The 21,950-nt window shown below is 44.6% G+C and overlaps 2 protein-coding genes across 10 annotated transcripts in view; one reads left to right on the top strand and one right to left on the bottom strand.

Annotated features, from left to right (window-relative positions):
- Positions 1 to 21,950, bottom strand: part of LOC119387053 (carbonyl reductase [NADPH] 1) — a 606,874-nt gene that overhangs the window by 372,610 nt on the left and 212,314 nt on the right. The gene's annotated exons all lie outside the window — the stretch shown is intronic.
- LOC119387056 (growth factor receptor-bound protein 14) overlaps positions 1 to 21,950 on the top strand; it is a 257,802-nt gene that overhangs the window by 196,254 nt on the left and 39,598 nt on the right. For 2 of the 9 annotated variants that reach the window (XM_049413346.1, XM_049413351.1), the window contains 4 exons: positions 307 to 396; positions 748 to 885; positions 1,215 to 1,322; positions 1,493 to 1,594. The exons of 3 other annotated variants lie outside the window; for them this stretch is intronic. In XM_049413346.1, coding sequence (XP_049269303.1) covers positions 307 to 396; positions 748 to 885; positions 1,215 to 1,322; positions 1,493 to 1,594 — 438 coding nt within the window. Of the gene's footprint in view, positions 1 to 306; positions 397 to 747; positions 886 to 1,214; positions 1,323 to 1,492; positions 1,595 to 2,823; positions 3,019 to 3,874; positions 4,163 to 4,811; positions 10,207 to 21,950 lie in introns of those variants that run through there. 4 more of the 9 variants (XR_007415386.1, XR_007415387.1, XM_037654356.2 and 1 more) reach the window with 4 other exon arrangements.

Raw genomic sequence — 21,950 nt, forward strand, 5'->3', positions numbered from 1 at the left:
TTCAGTGCCTTTCAGTCAGACCTCTAACCTTTCTTGGTCTGCCACACCTGTGTGAACTCGACCTTTCCGTGCACCTGTGCAGTTCAGATAACCTCATTCTGTACTCGACATACTCCATTTGTCATTCCTTTTGCAACCTATAATCTTCCACTCTCCTTTGTGTCTACCTTCATTATCGTAGCTACAGCTGCGCCTGCTAATGTGGGTGGTTTCTGAGATATGTATTGTTGGCACTGCTTCATCTCATTGTCTGACATTTCTTTCTTTTCTTTTTCCTTCTTATTTTACTTCCCTTGCTACCCCCAGCAATTCTTCTCTCTGGACATGGTGGATCTAGGGCCTCAGCTGGACTGCCTGGCAGAGTCAACCGATCTTGCAAAATTGATTACCCTGCAGGTATGGGTGCTGGCAACGTTACCTTTAACATTTCACTTAAGCAACTTTTAATGTAACTGTAGTGAGTGACAGGACAATGCCCATGCTACACTCTTGTTCTTTCTTTTTTATTTTTGTTTGCTATGATTTGGTTCAGTTTAACACAGCTGTTCTTTCCCTTAAACATTAAATCTGAGGTAGAGGTGCAAGCGTTGCTAGAAATTTCTAGAGGATCTTCACTGTTTTATCAAATGTTATTAGTAAAAGTGTAATTTTAAGGTATCTTTACTTCATTACCTCTTTGTTGTTTTATAGCGTCAGGCTGTACTTCATCAACTTATCGGACTTCTTCATCTTTCTTGTTTTCCTCAGAACATCCTAAGCCAAGGCGAGCGTTGTCCTGTGGTGCACAGCCTGCTGTGGTACCGGGAGCCTGGGAAACAGTCCTGGAAGCAGTCGTACTTCCGCGTCGAAGACGGAGAGCTCTCTGTTCTCCCATCTGGACGCAAGGTGAGCACCTACTTACCAATCACTGCACTCGGAAAATGCAACGCACCTTGTTGCCTCATTCAATGTGGTTGTACGAATGGCAGCAATCAGACTTTCATCTTGAGTGATTTACGACTGTGCTAGTCCCCCAGTTCTCGTCTTGTTGGCATTGTGCAATAAATGTTACTATATATTGACACTGATTTCGACTTCTGCACTACCTTGTCTCTGCCATGACTGCTTGTGTCAGCTATAGCTCGGGGACACAAAGATCCCATCCTAACTTGGTGTGGCAATGATAGTGCATCCTTTCTCTGGGCGCTGCCTTGATGCCTGCCTTGCTTTGCCAGGACGAAACGTGGCAGCTGCAACACATTGCCAGCCTGAAGGACTGGAATATCTATGTGCCATACGACAAGGGCCTAAGCGGACCAACGGCGTTCCAGTTCTGTCTGAAGGTTAGTCTCTCGAACTTGCACATATTTGTTGAACTTTCAGAGTCGCCTCATAAGAGATGCCTGTAAAGAGCAGTTTATTTTGCATTTTAGTCTTTTTCTGCAGTACTGGCAGCCTGTCTCTGTTCTGTTTAGCTGAGTCATGCTCATATTTTCCTTTGTATACTGTGCAGCCCGTGAGATCCAACGGCACCGGAAGCAGCGATCTAATGTGGTTTTGCAGCAGCACAGAACAGCAGCGCCAGTGCTGGATCATTGCTCTCAGACTCGCAAAGGTAATTTCATTACCCTCTCTTTGGCAGACATTTGTGTATATTTACCATGTAGTATCAAAATAAACCCTTACTTCCCTAAACTGCTGCATTCATACTAGTAGCTGTCGGAGTACTTGGCATTTTATCGCTGTTGTACATTGCAAAAATCAGTTTTTTAACAGCGAAGCTGTTTAGCAAATTGTTCCTTGTGAGTCGGTCGCAGACAACTATCATCATCTTAATGGGTATGTGCCACTGTGCAGCTACCTGAGAATGAGTACAGAGAGAGAAAGAAAGAGAGAAACAAACTGAGAGACGGAAAGAAAGATATAATGAAACAGAAAGAGGAAAATTCTTGCCGGAAAAAGATTCCTCATGAGGCGGCATTCGAATCCGTGTACCCTCATTCTGAAGGCGAGCACCCTAACCACTCAGCTATACACGCATGCTAGTAGAGCATAGCATATCCTTGTATAGTATAGTGTAGCAAGGGGGTGAGAAAGGGAACTGAGTGTGAGGACGAGAGATGTGATGGTGAGGAGGATGGGAGAGAGTAAAGCGTTGCACAGAAAGAATGAGAGACAGGGAAAACATCTACAAAAGAGAGAACAAGAAGTAGAGAGAGATAAAAGACAGCAAGAAAGAGGAAGCAAGTGTCGCGACGTCTAACGACCAGATACCGCACCACCTGCCCAAGCCGCGTATGCGCAGTAGATATGCCACGCCCACCGACGGAGACATCGCATACAACCTGCGCTCTATAGCACATAGCCTGGCTGCATACTCCTGTGGAGGAAGCCGTGCATCTTGAAGCTAGACTTGTTATTCGATGGGGAGTACGAGTGGTGACGGGTCTGTGCTTGGCTGTGCCAAGCTTTGCGTGACTTAGTGCAAACTGCCCGCAATTAATTTCTGGGATAAATTTTTCGTTAAGACTCAGTTTTCGGTTCTTCAAGACATGCCTCGAAGAATACAAATCTGCTTGTCGAAACGTCAGCTCCGGTGACACCCCTTGTTCACAAATTTTTCATCTCTTCAAGCTTCTATCTTCCCCTGATCTCTTTCTTTTTGTTCGTTTATAGCTCTCACTTCAACTTGCTATAAATCTTGGCACCAATACACATTTAAGCATTGACAGAGACTGTTGTAGTTTTCATGGGCGTTTTTGCCTGTTTGTGAAGCTACTTGAAGGCACTGTCACTTTTATCAGTTGTTTGGATTGGAACCACATGACTCCGTTCTGTTTGCAGTTTGGGAAGAAGCTGCGCGAAAACTACAAAGAACTACGGTCTCGTTACTCTGAGCACGCATGGGCCCCAGAGCCCTGCCGGGACTCCATGAGTTCTCCCTGGGTTGCGATGGACTTCACGGGAAGCAAGGGGCGAGTCATCGAGGACCCCCAGGAAGCAGAAGCTGTAGCAGCAGCCGAGGCCCACATATGGAAGGTAATACCTCCATTGTTGACATGCATTCTCACATTTAGTCTCGCAGCCATAGAAAAGCAGAACATATTTAGTGCCTCTGTGTTTGAAAACATGAACACCATCACGTTAACACACGGCATGGACAACATAGCGGTAACAAAACGACAATACAGGCTATTTCGGCATTCAACCAACTAGCCCATAAGCACTTTTGCACAGAATGTGCACCTGACCTGTAGAATGGGAGATTGCATCTGAACTTCATCGTGTTCACTGGCATTTAAACTGCTTTAACCTCTCATTTATCCACAGACCATGAGAGATCAGAATTCATTACCCAAGAATGTTATGTCTTGCTCACCTGAGGATCTCCATCTCATAGTTGAGTAGAACTCGTTGTTGGGCTAGTTGGTGCATTGCATCAAGGAAATATATCCAACCAAAAACGGACGAACACAGGAAACTGTGAAGGAGACAGAAAAGTGGCTAGACTACCAATTTCCTTTCCTGTCTACCAGCTGCTTTCCTGTCTCCTTCACTGTTTCCTGTGTTCGTCCATTTTTGGCTAGATATATTTCCTTCCTAATTGAGCTTTGGCATATGAAAGCTATGCTGTCATACGTCACAGCTTGCTACATTTTTAGCTGCATCCTGGCTAAGTGGATAGCTGCTTGTCATTCGTATTTGATGCAATGTACTTTCCCATAGCCTGCAGCAATATCCACATGCAGGATACTAGCAGCATTGTATGAAATTATTATGTAAATTGATAAATAACTTGACACTCTGAGTTACTGAGTGGCTGAACAGCTGGGACTGCATGCCCTGTTTTATTAATTGTCTTAACCCTGTTTTCATTTTCTGGCAATACTCGCAGAGGAAGTTGCCCTGCTGCCGGTCAGGTCAGGCTTCGCCAACAACAGTGCCACAGCCGAGCGGGCCTCCACCCCACTGGGCAGGTACACCGGCTACGGCTGAGCTGGGGCTGCAGCATATGCAGCCCTGGTTCTACAGTAGCATGTCACGTGAGGAAGCCACCCAGCTGCTGCTCAAGCACGGCACAGTCGATGGCGTTTTCCTCGTCCGGCAAAGCCTCACCAAGCCCGGCTCTTATGTACTCTGCTATGTGTACCGGGGGAAGGTCCACCATGTGCAGATAATCTCCGTGAGTTTAGCCTCTGTTCTCAGTTCGATTGCGCTTAGTGACTGCACATCCCACAGAATTAAGCAACGGAACATAAAAGAAATGTTACAAAAGATAACGTCGCAAATTTGCTGCATCGCTTGATGTGTGTGTCACACTAGGGATGATACGTATGAGCTCCTGAATGCAGACATTTGCTGTAGCAGTTTTTCTTCTACAGTTTCTGTTTGTGCACGATTGTATTTGCAGAATTTGTACTAACATAAATGATCCTGGCAATCTCTCAAGACACCTCCTCATTTTCTCATAGAAGCTCACTACTGCAGACTTCTAACGGCTTCCAGCAGATTTTTAAGTGCTGTTATGGTAGAACTTCTACAACTAACTGGCAACATTGGTAACAAGGCGACCATGTTAATTATTATCTTTCTGTTAGTGATGACAAAAATCTGCGACTGTATTCTCCATTGATCACTTTCATGGGCACTTCCATTCTTGCGGCTCTAAGCAATCTTGAGCAATCTGTCTGCTAGCTTATCTAATGAGTGCAAGTGATATCCCTGAGAGTAACCTACATTGAACATGACCATAGAACTGACTAGAACTGACTGTGGTGTAGGTGGAGTCGGTCTCTTACCAAATTAATTTCTCTGCTTGTTGTCACTCTCAGGTGGAAGAGAAGGACCAGCTGTGCTACTCTCTCGACAATGGCCGCACCAAGTTCTACGACCTTCTGCAGCTGGTCGAATTCTACCAGCTAAATCTGAGCTACCTTCCCACCAAGCTGACACACTTCCTGGTGCATCAGCCCAACCGCAAGTGCACACCACCCTCCTCCTCACCATCAGCATCCAGTCCCTTCAATTAACGAAGAGCCCAGTCACTAGCAAGCCCATCGTACGCCTCGACCCTGCCATCTTGAAACATGGACGACTTCCCCCAGCGGACAGTGTGGTGTGTTGTTAAGGGTTGGTGTGACTTACGCTTATGCGAGCTTGACAACCACGTGCTGTGCTGTGTTTTCTCAAGGAGGGAGAAGGAAACGCGAGTGTGGCTGAAGCTGCGCAGGAGCAGAGGCCATTTGCACAGAACCCCCGACCAAGTTTGTTCACGAGCGCCGCCATGGGACGCTGTAAAGCATCGTACTTGTGCGCGCAGCAGGACAGTACAGAAGATGCTATGACATGTTTCCTCTCCTGTTTCCCATTTTTTTTTTCTCCAGTTTTTAACCGAGGCCCCGTTTATTGCCTCATCCTTGTTTCGTACTAGTTATTTATTTGTGTCTCGGCTGGCTGCCTGGCTAGCTGGGGTCCCTGTCAATGACACCAGGGGAGAACTCTAGAGGTGGTTTGATGCTTCCCCGCACCTCGCCTTTTTGTTTGCTCGTCATCTTTTTTCTGGTCATCCAGCACCGTTCTCCTTCTCCTCCTCTGTTGAAGAGTGTGAGAACATTGTCCAAAGAAGTCACTGGGCTTGCACAAATGTCTGAGGTGTCTTATACAGGTTGCTAAGCCGCGTGAATGTCCGGCCAAGCTAATCAAGATGTTAAATGTGCACGCAATTACGCTCCATATTGACCTGGAGAAGCCTGACTTGTCTCTCCTACCCACCTGATGCAAGTCTTTATATGTTTGCAACTAGCTGACAGCAGTAAACCAAATGAAGCCTGCACTGATTTCTTTGTCAATTCTGTCACAAGAACTGTGTTCAGCCTATTTAATATTTTGTCCAGAGTTTTTTTTTTCGTAATACTTACATACCAGGCGATGTATCAGTGAGAGCACACCTGTGAACAACACACAGCTCACGTGCTTGTAGGGTGCTCATACTCCTTTATCCTACCTCCAACAACACAAGCTGTCACACTGCTGCGTATTGTTGCACCCGATACTTACATATAATGACTTTCTTGTAAGAAAACCATAAAACCGTATCAAAAGACTTTATAATAATTTGCATATCGACAGTTTGAAGGTTTCTCATTTGCATCTTAATTGTACTGGCAGGGCAGAGTGAAACCTAGACAAAGCTTAACTCCTGTGCTGGCAGATGTGCACCTGTAGATTGCTGTGCAAAACCAGTAAGGCTGCTTTTCGGCAGGTGCAGGGAACAATTGCTTTTCACACAAGCTGTTTCTCATTGTACTGATCATATGTTCTCTCAGGAATTGCCTAAAAAAAAAAAACTGATGCGTGTGCGACATTGCATGAGAGAAAGCCCCTCTTTGGGGTCTTGTAAGAACATCTGCTGCTGCTGTAAGATGATGTCCATTTGTTGGTGCCGTTTAACAAAGCAGCAATGTAACTGATGCCTAAGTTGCTGGTGCCTGATGTTCTACAACAGTAGCAAGCTTTAAATAATTCTTTTTAAAGTACCTTATGGACGAATTAGTAAAAGAAATTGTTCCGTTGGAAATTGAGCTTAATGTTTTTCCATGCAAAAAGTGCAAAATATCAGACAAGTTTTATTTTGCCTAAATCATTTTGTTGACCCCTCGAGGACTTTTTGTCTAGCCTTTTCTTCAAATTACAGATGCCAACTTCTAATGAAGGTACTACGAGATTTCTTTTCACAGGATACTTTGTCCAAGATGCCCCACCTTCTCTACTGCAAGTGTGTCCTAAGGAGCAGTGTTCACTATGCACAAAGATGTCTACGTTGTGTAAAAGGCGATCCTCGAGCTAGCCTCCATTTGTGGCTCTCCGTTTTCCTGGTGTCTTTGATGCTGCTTCTTTGGGTGTTCCTAACACGTGCATACACACTGGCATGTGAGTTTGTATATACACATTGTAAATTTGGTGCCCATATGTCATGTTTTACTGTGAAATATTTAACTAAACTAGATGCCAGAGAACATGTATGTATGTGTGCGTGTGTGACGTGTCTGTGTACTTAAGTTATGATTTTTTTCAGTGCACAGTTTGAATATAGTTTGCTTACATGTGCATTTTCTGTAACCCTCAGTAAAACTCTTTGCTGTCTGAGTGTCGCATGAAGTGTTGGACAATAATTCCAGTGCAGCCTCTGTTATGGCTGCATTTGGATGTCTCCAATGTCTGCATGTAAATGGACATGTCTGTGTGTGGTTCCACACTATTTCATGTGTACTCCTGTAAAAGGCTGCGAAGACTTGCATGATTAGAAATACATCCAGCTCACACAACATATTGTACGAATGGCAGTTTGTATATACCCTGATAGATTTTTCTCATTTCCTTTAACTAGTTGTATTGATATTTCTTTATCATGTTTCTGTCAGTTCACTATGTTAAAACATAAGTTATTTCGATTCATTCACTTGAGTCAGGATATTTAAGAAATGTTCCTAACGTATTGCGAAAAAATCAGCCTGTTTTGCAAAGTAACACGTATCATTAGCATTTTGAACAACTCACTGTGGCTAATTTTTATTATAAAAGTATACTGCTATATGTTGCCAACCTCCCACAGGTTTAAAGCAAGCAGTACTTCTGATGTCTTCCCAACTCAAACTGAGCAAAGATGGTAGCTGCAAATGCTGGGATCTGCCTTGGAACTTTTGAGTGGTAGATTTTTTTTTTCTCGTAATGGCGGGTGGCATGCAAGGATGATAACTGGAACACATTATGTGATGTGTGTGTAGCTGGAGCATTTTTTCACTGTCCAGCACTGCCTCAGTTTCAACAGTGAAACCTTGTCGGGTAGCGAACCATTCTTATACGCGTTTATTTATAAAGGCATTGCTTGATTGAATGATCTCATGCTGCTGCCAGTCAAGCTCATTCTTTGTCATTCAAGTTGTGTGTTTAGAGAATGGTGGCAACACGTTCATTGTCACAACACTTCAAAGTATCATTTATCCTTGCCAGAATGTTTGGTCGCAATGAGAAAAATGTTTCCTGAAAAGCGTTTCCTTTTGCTTGGCCTGGTTAGCTGTGCATAGTATTGCATTATTTCCACTTGCATATTTCACTAGTGACTGCTATCCTGAATGTAAAGAGACTGAAAAGTATCCAAGTCGAGAGGCCTTTCTTGTCACATTCTTAAGTACAGTTCCACTCAATTGACTCGTGCCCTATTGTCTCGTACTGCCCACACTGCTCAAATTTGTTCCTGAATAAAAACCACACAAGCCCTAATTATTAGTGTGAAAGCATGATGCAGAAAAATATTTTGCATCACTGCACTCATTTTCTCTTTTTAACCATTGAATGATGTCTTGTAGCATACTACTATAAATGTTGTATGTTTGCTGGAGTGTGCATAGTTGGAACACGATTCAGTGTGCTTGAATCTATTTGCATGATGTGCGTTTTCACATGCGAGTCCCATCGTTACCTTCCCGTCAAAAGTGTGCACACTGTGTGTGCTTCACCGGCATATTGAACAGCTCTAACGAAGACTGTGGCTCTGCTGTGGATTTTGATTAGGAACATGTTTGTAGCCATTTGTCCAGGTTGGTGAGAGGCAATGGTGTGATACATGTACTAGTGGTCATTCAGCAAGCATTGAGGCTGGCCTCATTTTGCTGTTTGCATCTGGTGTGAGCGCGCATGGCCGTGCGTGCCACTACCTTATTTCTATAGAACTTCTTGACACATTTGCTCGTTGCCTTGGTTGTCTTATGCTTCAGGCGTCCACTTTCTTTACTGCTGGCATATTTGACTTCACTGCCCATGCGATAGTGCATCCCTGATGCTAGGTCACCATGCCGGAGGGTCAAATTTGTGGCAAAACTTAGGTCGGAGCAAGAGTGTAATTTGAATACAATGTCTGTCTTCTTCCCAGAACTCCCACTTCTGAGTTGTAGCATATTGAAAATATGTGTTCTACTCGAACATTGTTGTGCAGCTGTATTTTGTAGCAAGTCTTTTCATTTTCTATTAATTTTGTCCTTTCCGGCCCTGTCACCTACACGGTTGGCCACTCTGCACGAAGGATGATGAGGAATGGATGAAATTTGAGGAAAAGATTGATTGCGAAATTCGGCTACAGTGCAGATTTTTTTTTCTCTGCGCATGCTTTGGTTGTGCAGCTTGTAGCATTTAATCCATCCGTCATCTATGATCTATGAATTCTTACGTCTTAAAGATCAAGTGAATCTTCTGCTGGTGTAGCTTGGCATTCAGAAGTCCAACTCGTTTCACTGGGAAGGAAGTTATCGAAATATTCTGAGGATTCATGGTGTAGTGCATATTCCAGCTGCACATATGTGCAAATAAGTATTGCGAGCACGACATACCAGGCTAGTTATCAGTACTGTTCCAACAGAACTGAGCAGCTACGTTTTTCTATTTCATCTGCCACAAGTACGACCGCTGCAGCTTGATGCGCATATTCACCTACGTGCCACATGCATGCGGCTCGGCCTGTTTCATTTGTAGCTGTTAAGAAAATGTGTTGCTTAGTCAGCTCACTTGAAAATACTGGGGCTTGCACTGTGCTCACTTTAAGCTTGACTTCACTGTCTGCTGCAGTGAAACTACACTGTCAATAGACTCTGAAAAAAAAACTAAACCTTCCAGAGAAAACCTGGACAATTAAAGTCTGAAGATATGCAGATTTATACGAAAGCAGGACTGTTGCATTCGCTTGCAGACATAACAGGGTTCCAAAATGTGGCCGATAGCAACGAAATCCTTGGGCATGCTTAACCCAGAAGGAAACGCAGCTTGTCAGCATCTGCCACTCTCTCAACTTGCTATTTTGAGGAAGAAATGCTCTTTTTTTTCTTTTTTGTGTTAGCACAATCACGCGCACCGTTTTAGTGAATAACTTTTTACAGGGAATGAGCAGATAACGAACAGTTTGCTCTGCCTTGTGCCGGGGTCGCATCTGTTCCCAAAGCGTTTTATTAAACAGACAGGTAAATGATGTGTCTTTGCAAGAACAAGGCAAATATGCAAGTCTTGGGAGTCGTGTATATGTCATTTTTCGGAATGTGCCCACTGTCTCGAGTGTTTATTTATTGCGATTATCATGTTGTGTCGTTCGTATTACGTTTTGTGTTGCTATTTGATGAAAAAATACAGTAAACCAAAAAACGAAATGTGAGTCTATGCAATAAAAATTTGAGTATTCACAGCAATCCTGTCTGTCTGTCATTCTCATGCGCTCACGAGCACATGAATTGTTTGACTGAGTGACTTGTCTTGGAAACCTACCATATATTTACTCGTAATTGAAGCCAATATGAAGGCAAATATCAACAACGTAGCAATTGTAAATGTGGTTACATTTAGCAAATGTGATATGGAAGAGAATATATTACCTGCGTGATCCAAAGACCACTTTGCACAAGCTGTTTATTGTCTGAAGACAGTTTCAGTTGGGCATCCGCAGCAGCTCTGCGCACGCAGGCTGCTGCGAACGTGCAACACTAGCAGGCTGCCATTTCCAGTGGCGCCCTGCTGGTGGTACACATCTAGCAACAAGCAAGCAAAGCACAGAAAGGTCACAATGCCAACCAACTTGTAAGATAGAGAGAAGAAAAAAGTGGAAAGGCTGTTACAAGATGGCACACCATTACAGATGAGTTCAAAGGATTCCTAGGGCAACTTTGAAGACCTCATACCGAGCTTCAGCTGGGCATTTTAGGTATCAGCGTTAAATGTCAAGCTTCTAGATGTTGCTGTCATTACCACTCATCGACGGGAGGTGCCAGTAGCTATACCAGCCATACAAGGATATTGTGAATTGAGAGGGTTGGAACTTAACCATGGCAGGCATCTGAACAAGAAACGTCTCGTTTTGCTTCCGAGGATGTTTCAGTTAAAAGAAAACGATTTTCCCGTCTGTACTTTGTGCGTTTTGCTGCGTGCACTGCTATCATGGGTATGTATGTGTGACTTCATCCAACTATATGATTAACGAGACTGCAATAACTCCGAAACACAAGCTAGTTGGTACATATATACATCTTTGAAAATTCAAGCGCGAACTCCGGCAGGGACAAGGGAGGGTCCTCCGCCGCTCCGTGCAGCGCGCGCAACGCCGGCACATGAGTTCGGGCGCGCTTCTTCACTCACCGCGCGTTCAAAATCAAGTTGCCTAATCGTTGAAGACGCACAAATGGTTTATTCTGACTTCTTATATGCGCAATGTGCATCGAGCTTAAGCTTATCGAAAAACGTATAAATGCAAGAGCCGGGAGTACAGCGCTCCGCCATCAAACGTGTAGACATTCTGAGGTCTGGAAATAAATATTTATTGCTCGTAAGCACTCGCAAATAGTTGAACGCTTTCAAGTGAAAACTTTGCCGGACTTCACAAATGTCTCGTTCACAACCTAAAATGCTTCCTAGTCGGCTTGTGTGCGTAGGTGGAAGGCTTGTCGTTCGCGTCAGTCAGTTGGTTTGTGTGATTGACGAGGAGAATTCTTAGGAATTTTTCCGCTATGAGATCTGCGGATCGTCGGGATTGGCTGTCGTCAACGCCTTCAGGGCAACTTAAGATGGGAGCGCGTTGCAAGTAGGGCTGGACTGCTGTTTCCAAAACTCCTAGCACATTCCTGCGTGGCAGGTGTTCAGAGGCCTTATCGAAAAAGACCACTATCTTGTCCAAAAGAGCTAGAAACTCAGGCCTCGGGTTGTGTAGTTCGTTCCTGTCTTGTGCTCCCAGTAGCTTGTACAGCTGATGCTGCTTTGAGGGGGGCGCTGCGACCCTGACCCTCCTCCGCCGCTCCGTGCAGCGCGCGCAACGCCGGCACATGAGTTCGGGCGCGCTTCTTCACTCACCGCGCGTTCAAAATCAAATTGCCTAATCGTTGAAGACGCACAATGCTGCCTGTTGTTGGTCGTCAGTAGCGCAGTACAAGAGTCAAATCCGAGGTCTGTAATAATAATAAGCGACGAGGAGAGTCTGAAAAGTGCGAGCGTTTGAGCGGTTGTGCGTTTTAGCGGTGCGATTAGAGCGGTTGTGCGTTGTTAGCAGTGCGATTTGAGCGAAAATGCGTATGCGACTTTGTGTTATGAGTTTTGCGTTGTAACCAAGTTGTTGATAATTAAATGTAAACTTCTTTTTCCCTTTTAACTGTGTGTCGTGCGTTGCGTTTTCTATTGTGTCTTATTTTACGGCTCAGCCATCCTGACGCTAACAAAAGGAGCGCAAAAGAGCTCGGAGTCCCTGGAATTAATGTTTCCAGGTGGTATTAACACCAGGTACCACTCTCGGGGCGTGCCGTCCGAAGGGGTTATTCAGCAGCAAGAGTCCTCTCTTGTTTTTAGGGGCGAAGCTCCTCATAGCGGCACCCGTTCGTCCCTCGTAGCGTAGTATGTAACCAGTCTTACGCTTTGACCTGCACGGTGGTGCCGGTGGGAGATTTTTCCTGTGCGTTGTTGAACAATAAAAAATTTGCAGCGTTAGCTAAAAGCCGACTTCTTCTGTCTCTCATTCCCATTAGCAGCCATTCTTTACCTCCAAGGTAGTGCCTGGTGAGATTTCTCCTGTGCGTGATTAAACAATAAAAATTTTGTTCAAAACGCCGTTGATTGATGAAATAAACCAACAAAAGACGCCAGATGTTTTGTAAAAGCAAAACGAAAGAACGCCAGATGTTTCTAAAGCAAAACGAAAAGACGCCAGCTGCTTAACGAAAGACGCCAGATGTTTTCTAAGCAATGGTTTTCTAAACAATGAAAATTCACAGCGTACATGTAAAATTAAAGTGCGCTGCAAGTCGTCATAACTCATCGAACCTGTAGTATAAACGCGCCCGATCTCACGTCGGTGATGATGTACTGGGCAGAATTCACGGAAGATTCACGGTTTACCGATGAACGTCCGCAGCTTCGCCCACTCATCGTCATTCACTCCGTGGATATGCTGTGATTTTTTTTTTACTTTCTTTCTCCCTATACGCAGTTATTTTCAACCATTAGATATACAACTCACGTACGTGTTTCAAAGAGCTGTCAAGCTGCAGACCGCAGCATTTAGCCCTGAAAACCACTACAAATGTATTTGGAAAAATAAAGAAATAGAAAATAGCTAGCAAGGGGAAGGCGTGCTCGTCATTTATGTAAGCGACCTCTCTTAATTGCGGCCTCGTTGTCCAACGAGAGCAAGGGCCAAAGGTATCTGGTGCTCTCTGCTTGCAGAACAGGTGCAGCGTTGTTTATCTCTCTCTCTGATCGTTGCCAGTGCTTCATGCCTCCTGCATTATGCCTCATGATGGTTAGCGCAAACGCAACACGGACGAAAAGAAGAAAAAACGACGACATAATTAAGCGCTATCTAACAACTGAATGTTTATTGGAAAAATCACAAATATATATGCCTAAGAAAGAGAACAGCGTGAGCTGCCCTTCTATCGCTTTGATTGATGAGGAAGTGTCTTTCCTGGAAAGGGCGTAGTTTTGTTAGCATACACGTTTTTATCTGTCAATTATCTTTGGCGCATGTGCGGGTTTGTTGTTTTTTCTCTTTCTTATACATATATATTTGTGATTTTTCCAATAAACATTCAGTTGTTAGATAGCGCTTGTGTCGTCGTTTTTTCTTCTGTTCGTCCGTGTTGCGTTTGCGCTAACCATCGTGAGCAATTTCCAACTCGCCCAATTCGCTACCCTCCTGCATTATGCCTCGTTAGCCGATTCTTCCGCAGTTTTACTGAGTTTAAGCTTGTATTATCCACGAGCACATGCATACCGACATTATGCGGAGAGCCGTCTGATAACATTAGTTTTTTTTTTAAAGGAGACGATCCTCCCTCTACCCCTGACTTCTTGAATAAGCCCCCTCCCCTTTCTCCGTCGAGAACCCCCCTTCCGCGGTTTCACATCGAGCAACACTCTTGTGCCGTGTGCGCGGCGCAGCAGATGCACGGTCTAGAGTTACTGTATAAAAGGTAGCATATACAGTAACTCTAGCACGGTCAGGGTCGCAGCGCCCCTACCGCCGACGGGCGGCGAAACATACTGAGAAACTCTCCCATTGCTTTCGCGACGGGTGAGAAGGCCGTAAGGAAAGGAGCGCGCGTGCGGTCTAGCCCGGCCGTGGCTGGAGATAGATAATGACGGGTGACTGATACAAGTTGGCTTCCTAACGTAACTGGATTGATCGCACAGGGAAGCCCCAGTTACGAAGGGAACGCCCTGCGCAGGTTTGCTGCCCACTATTAGCTACGTGCTTACGGATGGCTTCCTTGCTAAAGCGCCAACGTACATAATATTTTTCGAACTTGGGAGGTAACTAGAGGGCACAACACACGTGCGTCGCGCGCTCGTCAAAGCTGGCTTCTCCACACTACTAGCCCTCGCAAGGAGAAGCCTACCTCCGTCTTACTAGTCAACGCCTCCCTTATAAAGGCGTTGTACTAGTACTTGCGCTGCCTCAGGCATCGCATGCGCGTGCCAAAGATAAGTTGACAACAATGGCCACGACAGCCTCCGGCCACTCCTTATCACATGCTTACCGCCAGTGTTCGCTTGCCATCAGCTGTCACATCATCAACGATAGCGTTATTGGGCCCTGTTCGCATCACTTGGTCGTTCGCTTGCCATAAGCCCATACATGTTCTGGGTGAGCACCTCAACTGTGCCGTGAGGGAAACAACATCTAGGACGCTTCCTGCGAAGTGCCCACTGTGCCATGCAGTTGCCTGCTCGTATGTACAGTGGAGGCCAAGGGCAAGACGTTCTGAAGTGGGTGCAAACAAAGCAAGTAGCGCCTGCCACGAAGGCCTTCTTGAGCTTCACGCAGATACATTGACTATCAAGACATTTCTGGAAGGTCGTGGTCCCTTCTTGCCTTTTGTGTCAGACTGCCTTATCTTTCACAAAAATAGAAACTATAGACAATGCTTTGTTACACTGCTGGGAGACGTATATTTTTTGGGATGTGCTTCAGAGGAACATCAACGAGGATTTGCCGTTGGATCCCTAGGATATCACATTTTTGTCCACATGAAGATGGATTGCCGTTTGACCTCATTATGCAAACTGTCCTCCACTGATTATGGCGTGCCCGTACAGCGGGTTTTTATTGTGAGCCAGATGCACAGGCTTCACGAATGTATTTTGGAGAGTTCATGTCCAGATTTGTTGAATGTATTTTGGAGAGTTCATGTCCAGATTTGTTGAATTGCAGAAAGCGCAGAAGTGTGTATACATGAGTGTTTGTCGAGGGTAGAAACTTTGACAGCCCTCAAGGAACTTTAAATTGGTGTCTGTCTACTAAGGCTGGCAGTATATACTTGTGGTTACTTTCATATATACGCTTGGTGATGCATGCGTAATAGTATGTACAAACAGGGAATAAATGTTCCCCTGATGCGTTTGCTTCCCCGCAATATATTGCGAAAAGCAGTCGAAAATGTTGAGACCCTTATCATCCATGATAAAACTAAACTTTTGTCTGACCTCCGTGCAACGGGCTTCAGGCCTGGCCGACCAACCGACGTCGACCGCTGGATACATGGGCCCTGCTACCATTGTTTATTCATAAATTATCATTCTTTCTTTTTCTCTCTCTCTTTTTTCTATTTCTTCCTCTTTCTTTCTCTTTCTTTCTCATCTTTGTCTCACGCTCTTCCTATTTCTCGCTAGCTTCCTCTTTGTCCCGCACCATGGCTCCCAGTCGGGATGCATGCTTGCTATGCTCCTGCCCGTTTTTCGGTAAGCAGCAGTTTTTCCGCTGTGAAAGTTGCTCTAAGCGTGTTCATGCGAAGTGTGTAACCTGGCCTGATGAAGAGCTGCAACTTCTGAAGTCTGGATCGCGCTCATTTTGCTGCAATTTATGTGATCTGAGCAGTTCTTCTGGTAAGCCTAGCGAAGACAACTCGGCGGCGTGCAGCGATGAGTTCCCGCTCCACGTGTGCCCCTGCGGGTGGTGATCTCGCCGGGGTGCGCCGCCTCCTCCTCGACGCGTTGGAGGGAATCTCGTTCCTCAGCGACGAGGTATCCCAACTACGCGAAGAAAACGAGCGCCTCCGTAAGGATCATTCCCGCGGTGTTGAACAACAAGCCCGTGTGGTCGCCTCCCTTCGTGCAGAGGTCCGCTTCCTGCGTGAGGAGCTGACGCGCCGCACGGCCGCCGTGTCAGTAAAGGCACCTGTGATCCCTCCAGAGCAGGTGACCGTTGGCCGATCTGTGACCTCCAAGCAGCCTGCGTACTCTGAACAACCTCTCCAAAATTCTTTCATCTTCGAATTCGCCGCCAGGTGACGTAGACACGTCCGAGCGTGTCAGTGTGATGCCTGCGACAGCCTCTTCTGCAGCGGTAGCTGAGGGTGTAAGAAAGAAGAAACCCGCCTCGTTTGGAGCATTGAAGCCAAAGGCCATTTTTGTTACGAAACTGAGCCCGGACACCACTGCTGCTGACATCAAAAAACATATTGTTTCATTGGATATGTCTCCCATTTCCTGCCGGCGACTTCAAACAAGGTTCCAGTCATATTCTTCATTCTATATCGAAGTTGACGAGGAAGCGCTACAACGCCTGAATGACCCTTCGATGTGGCCCCTCGGATGCCTCTTCAAGCCATTTCGTGGGGAGCTGCGCAATGACATGCTTCATCCCTCTGAGCTAGTGCCTGGAATCGAAAGTGCCGTGTAACGCAGACATATTCTACCAAAATGCTCGGGGTCTGCGTACCAAGACACTCGAGTTTTTCTCTAATGTTCTTTCGTCTTCTTTTCCTATTATTGCTATTTCTGAAACCTGGCTCGGCAATGAAATTCCCTCATCGGACTTTTTCCCCGACCTACACCACCTTCCGCCGTGACCGAGATTTCAGTGAAACCAAACAGAAAGGCGGTGGCGTGCTGATTGCCATTGACAATTCACTGAAATCCGTTAGACGGAAAGACCTAGAAACTATCGAAGAATCAATATGGCTAGAAATCAACCTTGAGCGCCGTGAAAAATTGTTGGTTGGATGCTTCTATTTACCGCCCAGCATTTCCTCTGCCTCGTTTCACGATGTCATGTCTTCTATTGAACCTGTGATATCTTCTCATAGTGGGCACGTAATTATTGTTCTTGGGGATTTCAATGCATCTGGAATTGACTGGAGCACGCTTACCTCTTCTCATTGCAATCATTTCACAGAGAAAAAGTGCAGCCTGCTCTTGGACTTTCTGGCGTTTAATTCCCTACTGCAACATAATTCAGTCGTCAATTCCAGTGGCAACGTCTTAGACCTGTGTGTGTCAAACGGTCAACCCCTTGAAGTTTCCCGCTCCAACATCTCTCTTGTACGTCCGGACAAATTCCACCCACCACTTAACGTAAGATTATCTGCATCAGCCGAAACAACGAGCTACAGCAGTTACGTAAACAAATCTCCAAGATTTGCGTTCAAGCGAGGTGATTACACGGGCCTCTATCATCACTTGTCCACCGTTGAGTGGTCAGAGGTTACCGACAAACCTAATGTTGATGACCAGGTTGATCGGTTTACGGAGCTTGTACCGAGCAGCATGCTTAATTTTATTCCCCAGTATACACCTAAACAACGTAAATATCCCCACTGGTTCTCATCTGAACTTATCAGTGCACTGAAGCATAAAGATCACGCACACAGGAAATCTAAATGTTCTCCATCCAGCGAGTGGAAGGAAGAGTTCAGCTTTTTTCTAACTCTCTCTAAACGCCTATATAAATAGGATCATAGTTCGTATATTGAATTCTAAGCGCCTCTGACAGGCCGGCTGAGTTTTGGAAGTATGTGCGTAAACGGTCTAGCAAAAGCGGAGAGTCCTTCAGACTACTAGACTCAAATGGGGTAGAAGTGCATGCCGTCGCCGACTGTTTTGCCACACATTTCTCATCCGTTTATAAGGCCTCAGACTCAAGCACTGATATCAGACAACAGCCCAAGGCAGTTAGCTCATCCAGTGCTTTGTCGCTGGATGAAAATCTTATCAGCGAATGCATTAAGTGCTTAAAACCATCCTTATCATGTGGCCCAGGTGGCATCCCCTCCGCCATACTAAAAGCTTATGGTACTATATTTGTCCCAGTACTGACTACGATATTTAATAACTGCCTGGACACTTCCACATTTCCTAGCGTGTGGAAAACTGCTCGTGTTTTCCCAGTATTTAAGTCGGGCTCTAATACAGATGTTTCTAATTATCGCCCGATTTCTCTACTATGTGCCACATCAAAGATCTTCGAACTGGCTCTTCACAAAATATTGTCTTTTAGTGTGAAAAACTCATTGATTGCAAATCAACATGGTTTTCTTGCTGGCCGCTCAACTACCACAAATCTTGCTAGTTTCATGACGCAGATCTCCACGCCTATTTCTCAGAGAGGACAGGTTGACGTAATCTACTGTGACCTGAGCAAGGCTTTTGACGTAGTCAGCCACACGCTGATTATGGTTAAACTTGCGAACTTTGACGTTGACTTGTCGATTGTGAATCTCTTGCACAGCTATCTGCTCAATAGATCTTGTTATGTTGCCGTAAATGGCCAAACCTCTTCTTTGTATAAAGTGACTAGTGGGGTCCCTCAAGGGTCGGTATTAGGCCCACTCCTATTTTTAATTTACGTTAATGATGTTTCTTTTGCCATTCATAATTCTTCTTTCCTCTTATATGCCGATGGCATCAAGATATTTAAGTAAATTCATTCAGTTAACGACTGGCGCTTGCTGCAGTCAGATTTGTGTTCTTTTTCCGAATGGTGCAACGGCAATAATCTTTCTCTGAATACCTCAAAGACAAAATTCATGTCTATCACTCGCAAAACATCTAGCGTGCCATTTCAATACTGTGTCAATTCTGTGCCGTTATGCAAGGTTTATGAAATCAGTGATTTTGGTGTTGTTGTTGACAGCGCGTTAAACTTTTCTTCTCACGTTTTTAAGCGTGCTGCTATGCGAGGTCTTCGTTCTCTCGGATGTGTTTGTAGAATATCTCGAGAATTCAGGTCTCCCATGGCCCTACACAAATTGTACACGGCAATATGTCTTCCGCAACTTGAGTATGCGTCCGTGATATGGAATGGCATTGCTCAATCCAGCGGTAACACCATTGAACGAGTCCAGAAAAAATTCCTCAGCATATACAGGGTGTTTCAGCTAAAAAGCACCAAATATTAAAAAAATTAAGCATAGGCGCTAGGCGTCTCCAATTAGCGCAGTATTGTTCTGAGCCATATAGAGCACGTCAGAATATTTTTTCCAATGCGCCAAGCTCGGCAATTAACAAAGATTGCTTAATGAACTTTTTAAATAGCAACTCTAGAGAAAGGTTTTCAATACAAAAGTTGGAGCGCTTGTTCAGAAACATCAAATTTCTCAATCTGTGTTCAGATAACTACCCTGCCTAAATTTTTTCCGGCCTTTCTTTAAAGCGCGCGAATTTTAAAAAATACGACTTGACTGCCGCCAAGCGCGCGGCGCTTTTAGTGCCCTCAAATGTAAGTTGAACGAATTATCAAAAGGCTGCTTCGCGCCCGAAGATCGACGGTACAGGTTATCGGTGACTGCGATGGACGTTAAGCGACAAAATGAGCATACCGTTTCAACAACAACAAAAAAAAAAATTCTTCAACGAAAAAGCGGTAGCCACGGAGCAAATGCTACATGATGCAGCGTAGGCATTTTTTCTTTTCTTTTCGCACCAATGAAGAAACACACTGGAAGGGGCGAGGGTGACAGCGTCATGAAGGACCGAGATAAAAGATGCACTCACACGTGACGGCCGCTCTTCCGTAGTTTTTTTTTTTATTTGATGGTGCGCCTGTATCCTCATTTAGCGTCCATCGCGGTCACCGATAACCTGTACCATCGATCTTCGGGCGCGAAGCAGCCTTTGATAATTAGTTCAACTTACATTTGAGGGCACTAAAAGCGCCGCGCGCTTGGCGGCAGTCACGTGGTATTTTTTAAAATTCGCGCGCTTTAAAGAAAGGCCGGAAAAAATTTAGGCAGGGTAGTTATCTGAACACAGATTAAGAAATTTGATGTTTCTGAACAAGCGCTCCAACTTTTGTATTGAAAACCTTTCTCTAGAGTTGCTATTTAAAAAGTTCATTAAGCAATCTTTGTTAATTGCCGAGCTTGGCGCATTGGAAAAAATTGACGTGGTCTATATGGCTCAGAACAATACTGCGCTAATTGGAGACGCCTAGCGCCTATGCTTAATTTTTTAATATTTGTGCTTTTTAGCTGAAACACCCTGTATAACCATCGCTTTGCTAAAAATGACTCTGGATCTCGTTCAAATACTGCTGAATCATTATCACTGCCATCACTTCACTGCCGACGAAATCGTTCTGATCTCTTATTTCTTTACAAGCTAGTCCACGGTATCATATCCTGCCCTGTATTTCTCAATTGTGTTAATTTTCGAATTCCGCGTAAGTTAATCAGAGAGAACAGACCGTTTCATGTACCCGCCTGCTTCTTCCAACACTCTACCGTTCACAGAATACAAAGTCTTTATAATATTAATTTTCTTGATCTTGACGTTTTTCATTGTCCACAATCATTGTTTTTATTCTAGCTTTGCACTCTTTTGACATAGTATGGCACAATGTACAAAGTCTTCCCTTCTCCGTCTTTCCGCATAGTTGTATATGTGCAATCTAATTTTTTATTCCCCTTCAATATTTCTCATATTGTCTTATTTTACTCCTCCCCTTTTGTGTTCATTTCTCTTTGTCTACGTGTTTTTGCTCTTTTTATTTCTGAAGACTGTCTGTATTGTATTGTTTATTTTTATCATTTTTTTGTGTGCGCCTGCACAAAGACCTCACGGTTGTTCCTGGGCACGTTAAATAAATGATTGATTATTATTATTATTATTATTATTATTATTATTATTATTATTATTATTATTATTATTATTATTATTATTATTATTATTATTGCTTTATTCTGTTTCTTTCTTTCTCTCTTTTTCATTCTTTACATGCTATGATTCACTCTCTCCCCTATTCATTTCCCCCCTCCTCCTCACTTACTTCCCTTTTCTACGAACTTGTTATACGATGCTGTACAAGACTATTATGTCCTGACAGCATGCCTGTGGTTCAGATGCTCATCTGCGGATCATGAGTACACTGGTTCGAATCCCGCCGCCTAATGAAACCTTTTTTTTTTGCAGGGTTTTCTCTTTCTTTATATCCTTCTTTCTGTCTGTTTTCTTCTCTCTTTCTTTCTTCGCCCTCACATATCTGCCTTGCTTTGTGCTTCGGACAAATCGGCGCACGTGTTCTGGGAACGAAGCAGAAGACGAAGAAGAGGGCGAAGAGAGCGCGTGCCGGTTCATCATGATAGTAATCTTGGGTCACGACATTTTACGCAGAGCTACAACAACTTCGCTATTAAAAGAGAAAGAATGCGCCTGCTGTGCCTTTAAGAGCCTTCCGAACCAAATGTTCCCCTGATGCGTTTGCTTCACCGCAATAGATGGCGAAAAGCAGTCGACAAAGTTGAAGCCCTTATCACCCATGATAAGGCTCAACTTTTGTCTGACGTCACACATTGCAGCAATGGGCCTACTATGCGTATTTTTTTTTTGTTCCACAGGGGTCAGAAATGGCCCAAAACATTTTCCCACTGTCCGTGTGGTTGGAAAGCCAACTTTCTCTCGCGGCTTGACGAGAGGTATTTTCGCCAGGGAGCCATTCTGGCTACGGATGATACGTAGGAGCAGCTCACGCAAGACATGGTACCTGTGGCGACGTCAGACAGCAGTTGAGCCTAACCACGAGTGGGCTGTTTAGCAAATCGTTCCTTGTGAGTCGATCGCAGAAAACTATCATCTTAATGTGCCACTGTGCGGCTAAATGAGAACGAGTACAGAGAGAGAGAGAAAGAAAGATATAGATAAAGACAAAGAGAAAATTCCTACCAAAAAAAAAAAAAAAA

The sequence above is a fragment of the Rhipicephalus sanguineus genome, chromosome 3 (assembly GCF_013339695.2).
Source record: "Rhipicephalus sanguineus isolate Rsan-2018 chromosome 3, BIME_Rsan_1.4, whole genome shotgun sequence".
Classification (NCBI taxonomy): Eukaryota; Metazoa; Arthropoda; class Arachnida; order Ixodida; family Ixodidae; genus Rhipicephalus; species Rhipicephalus sanguineus.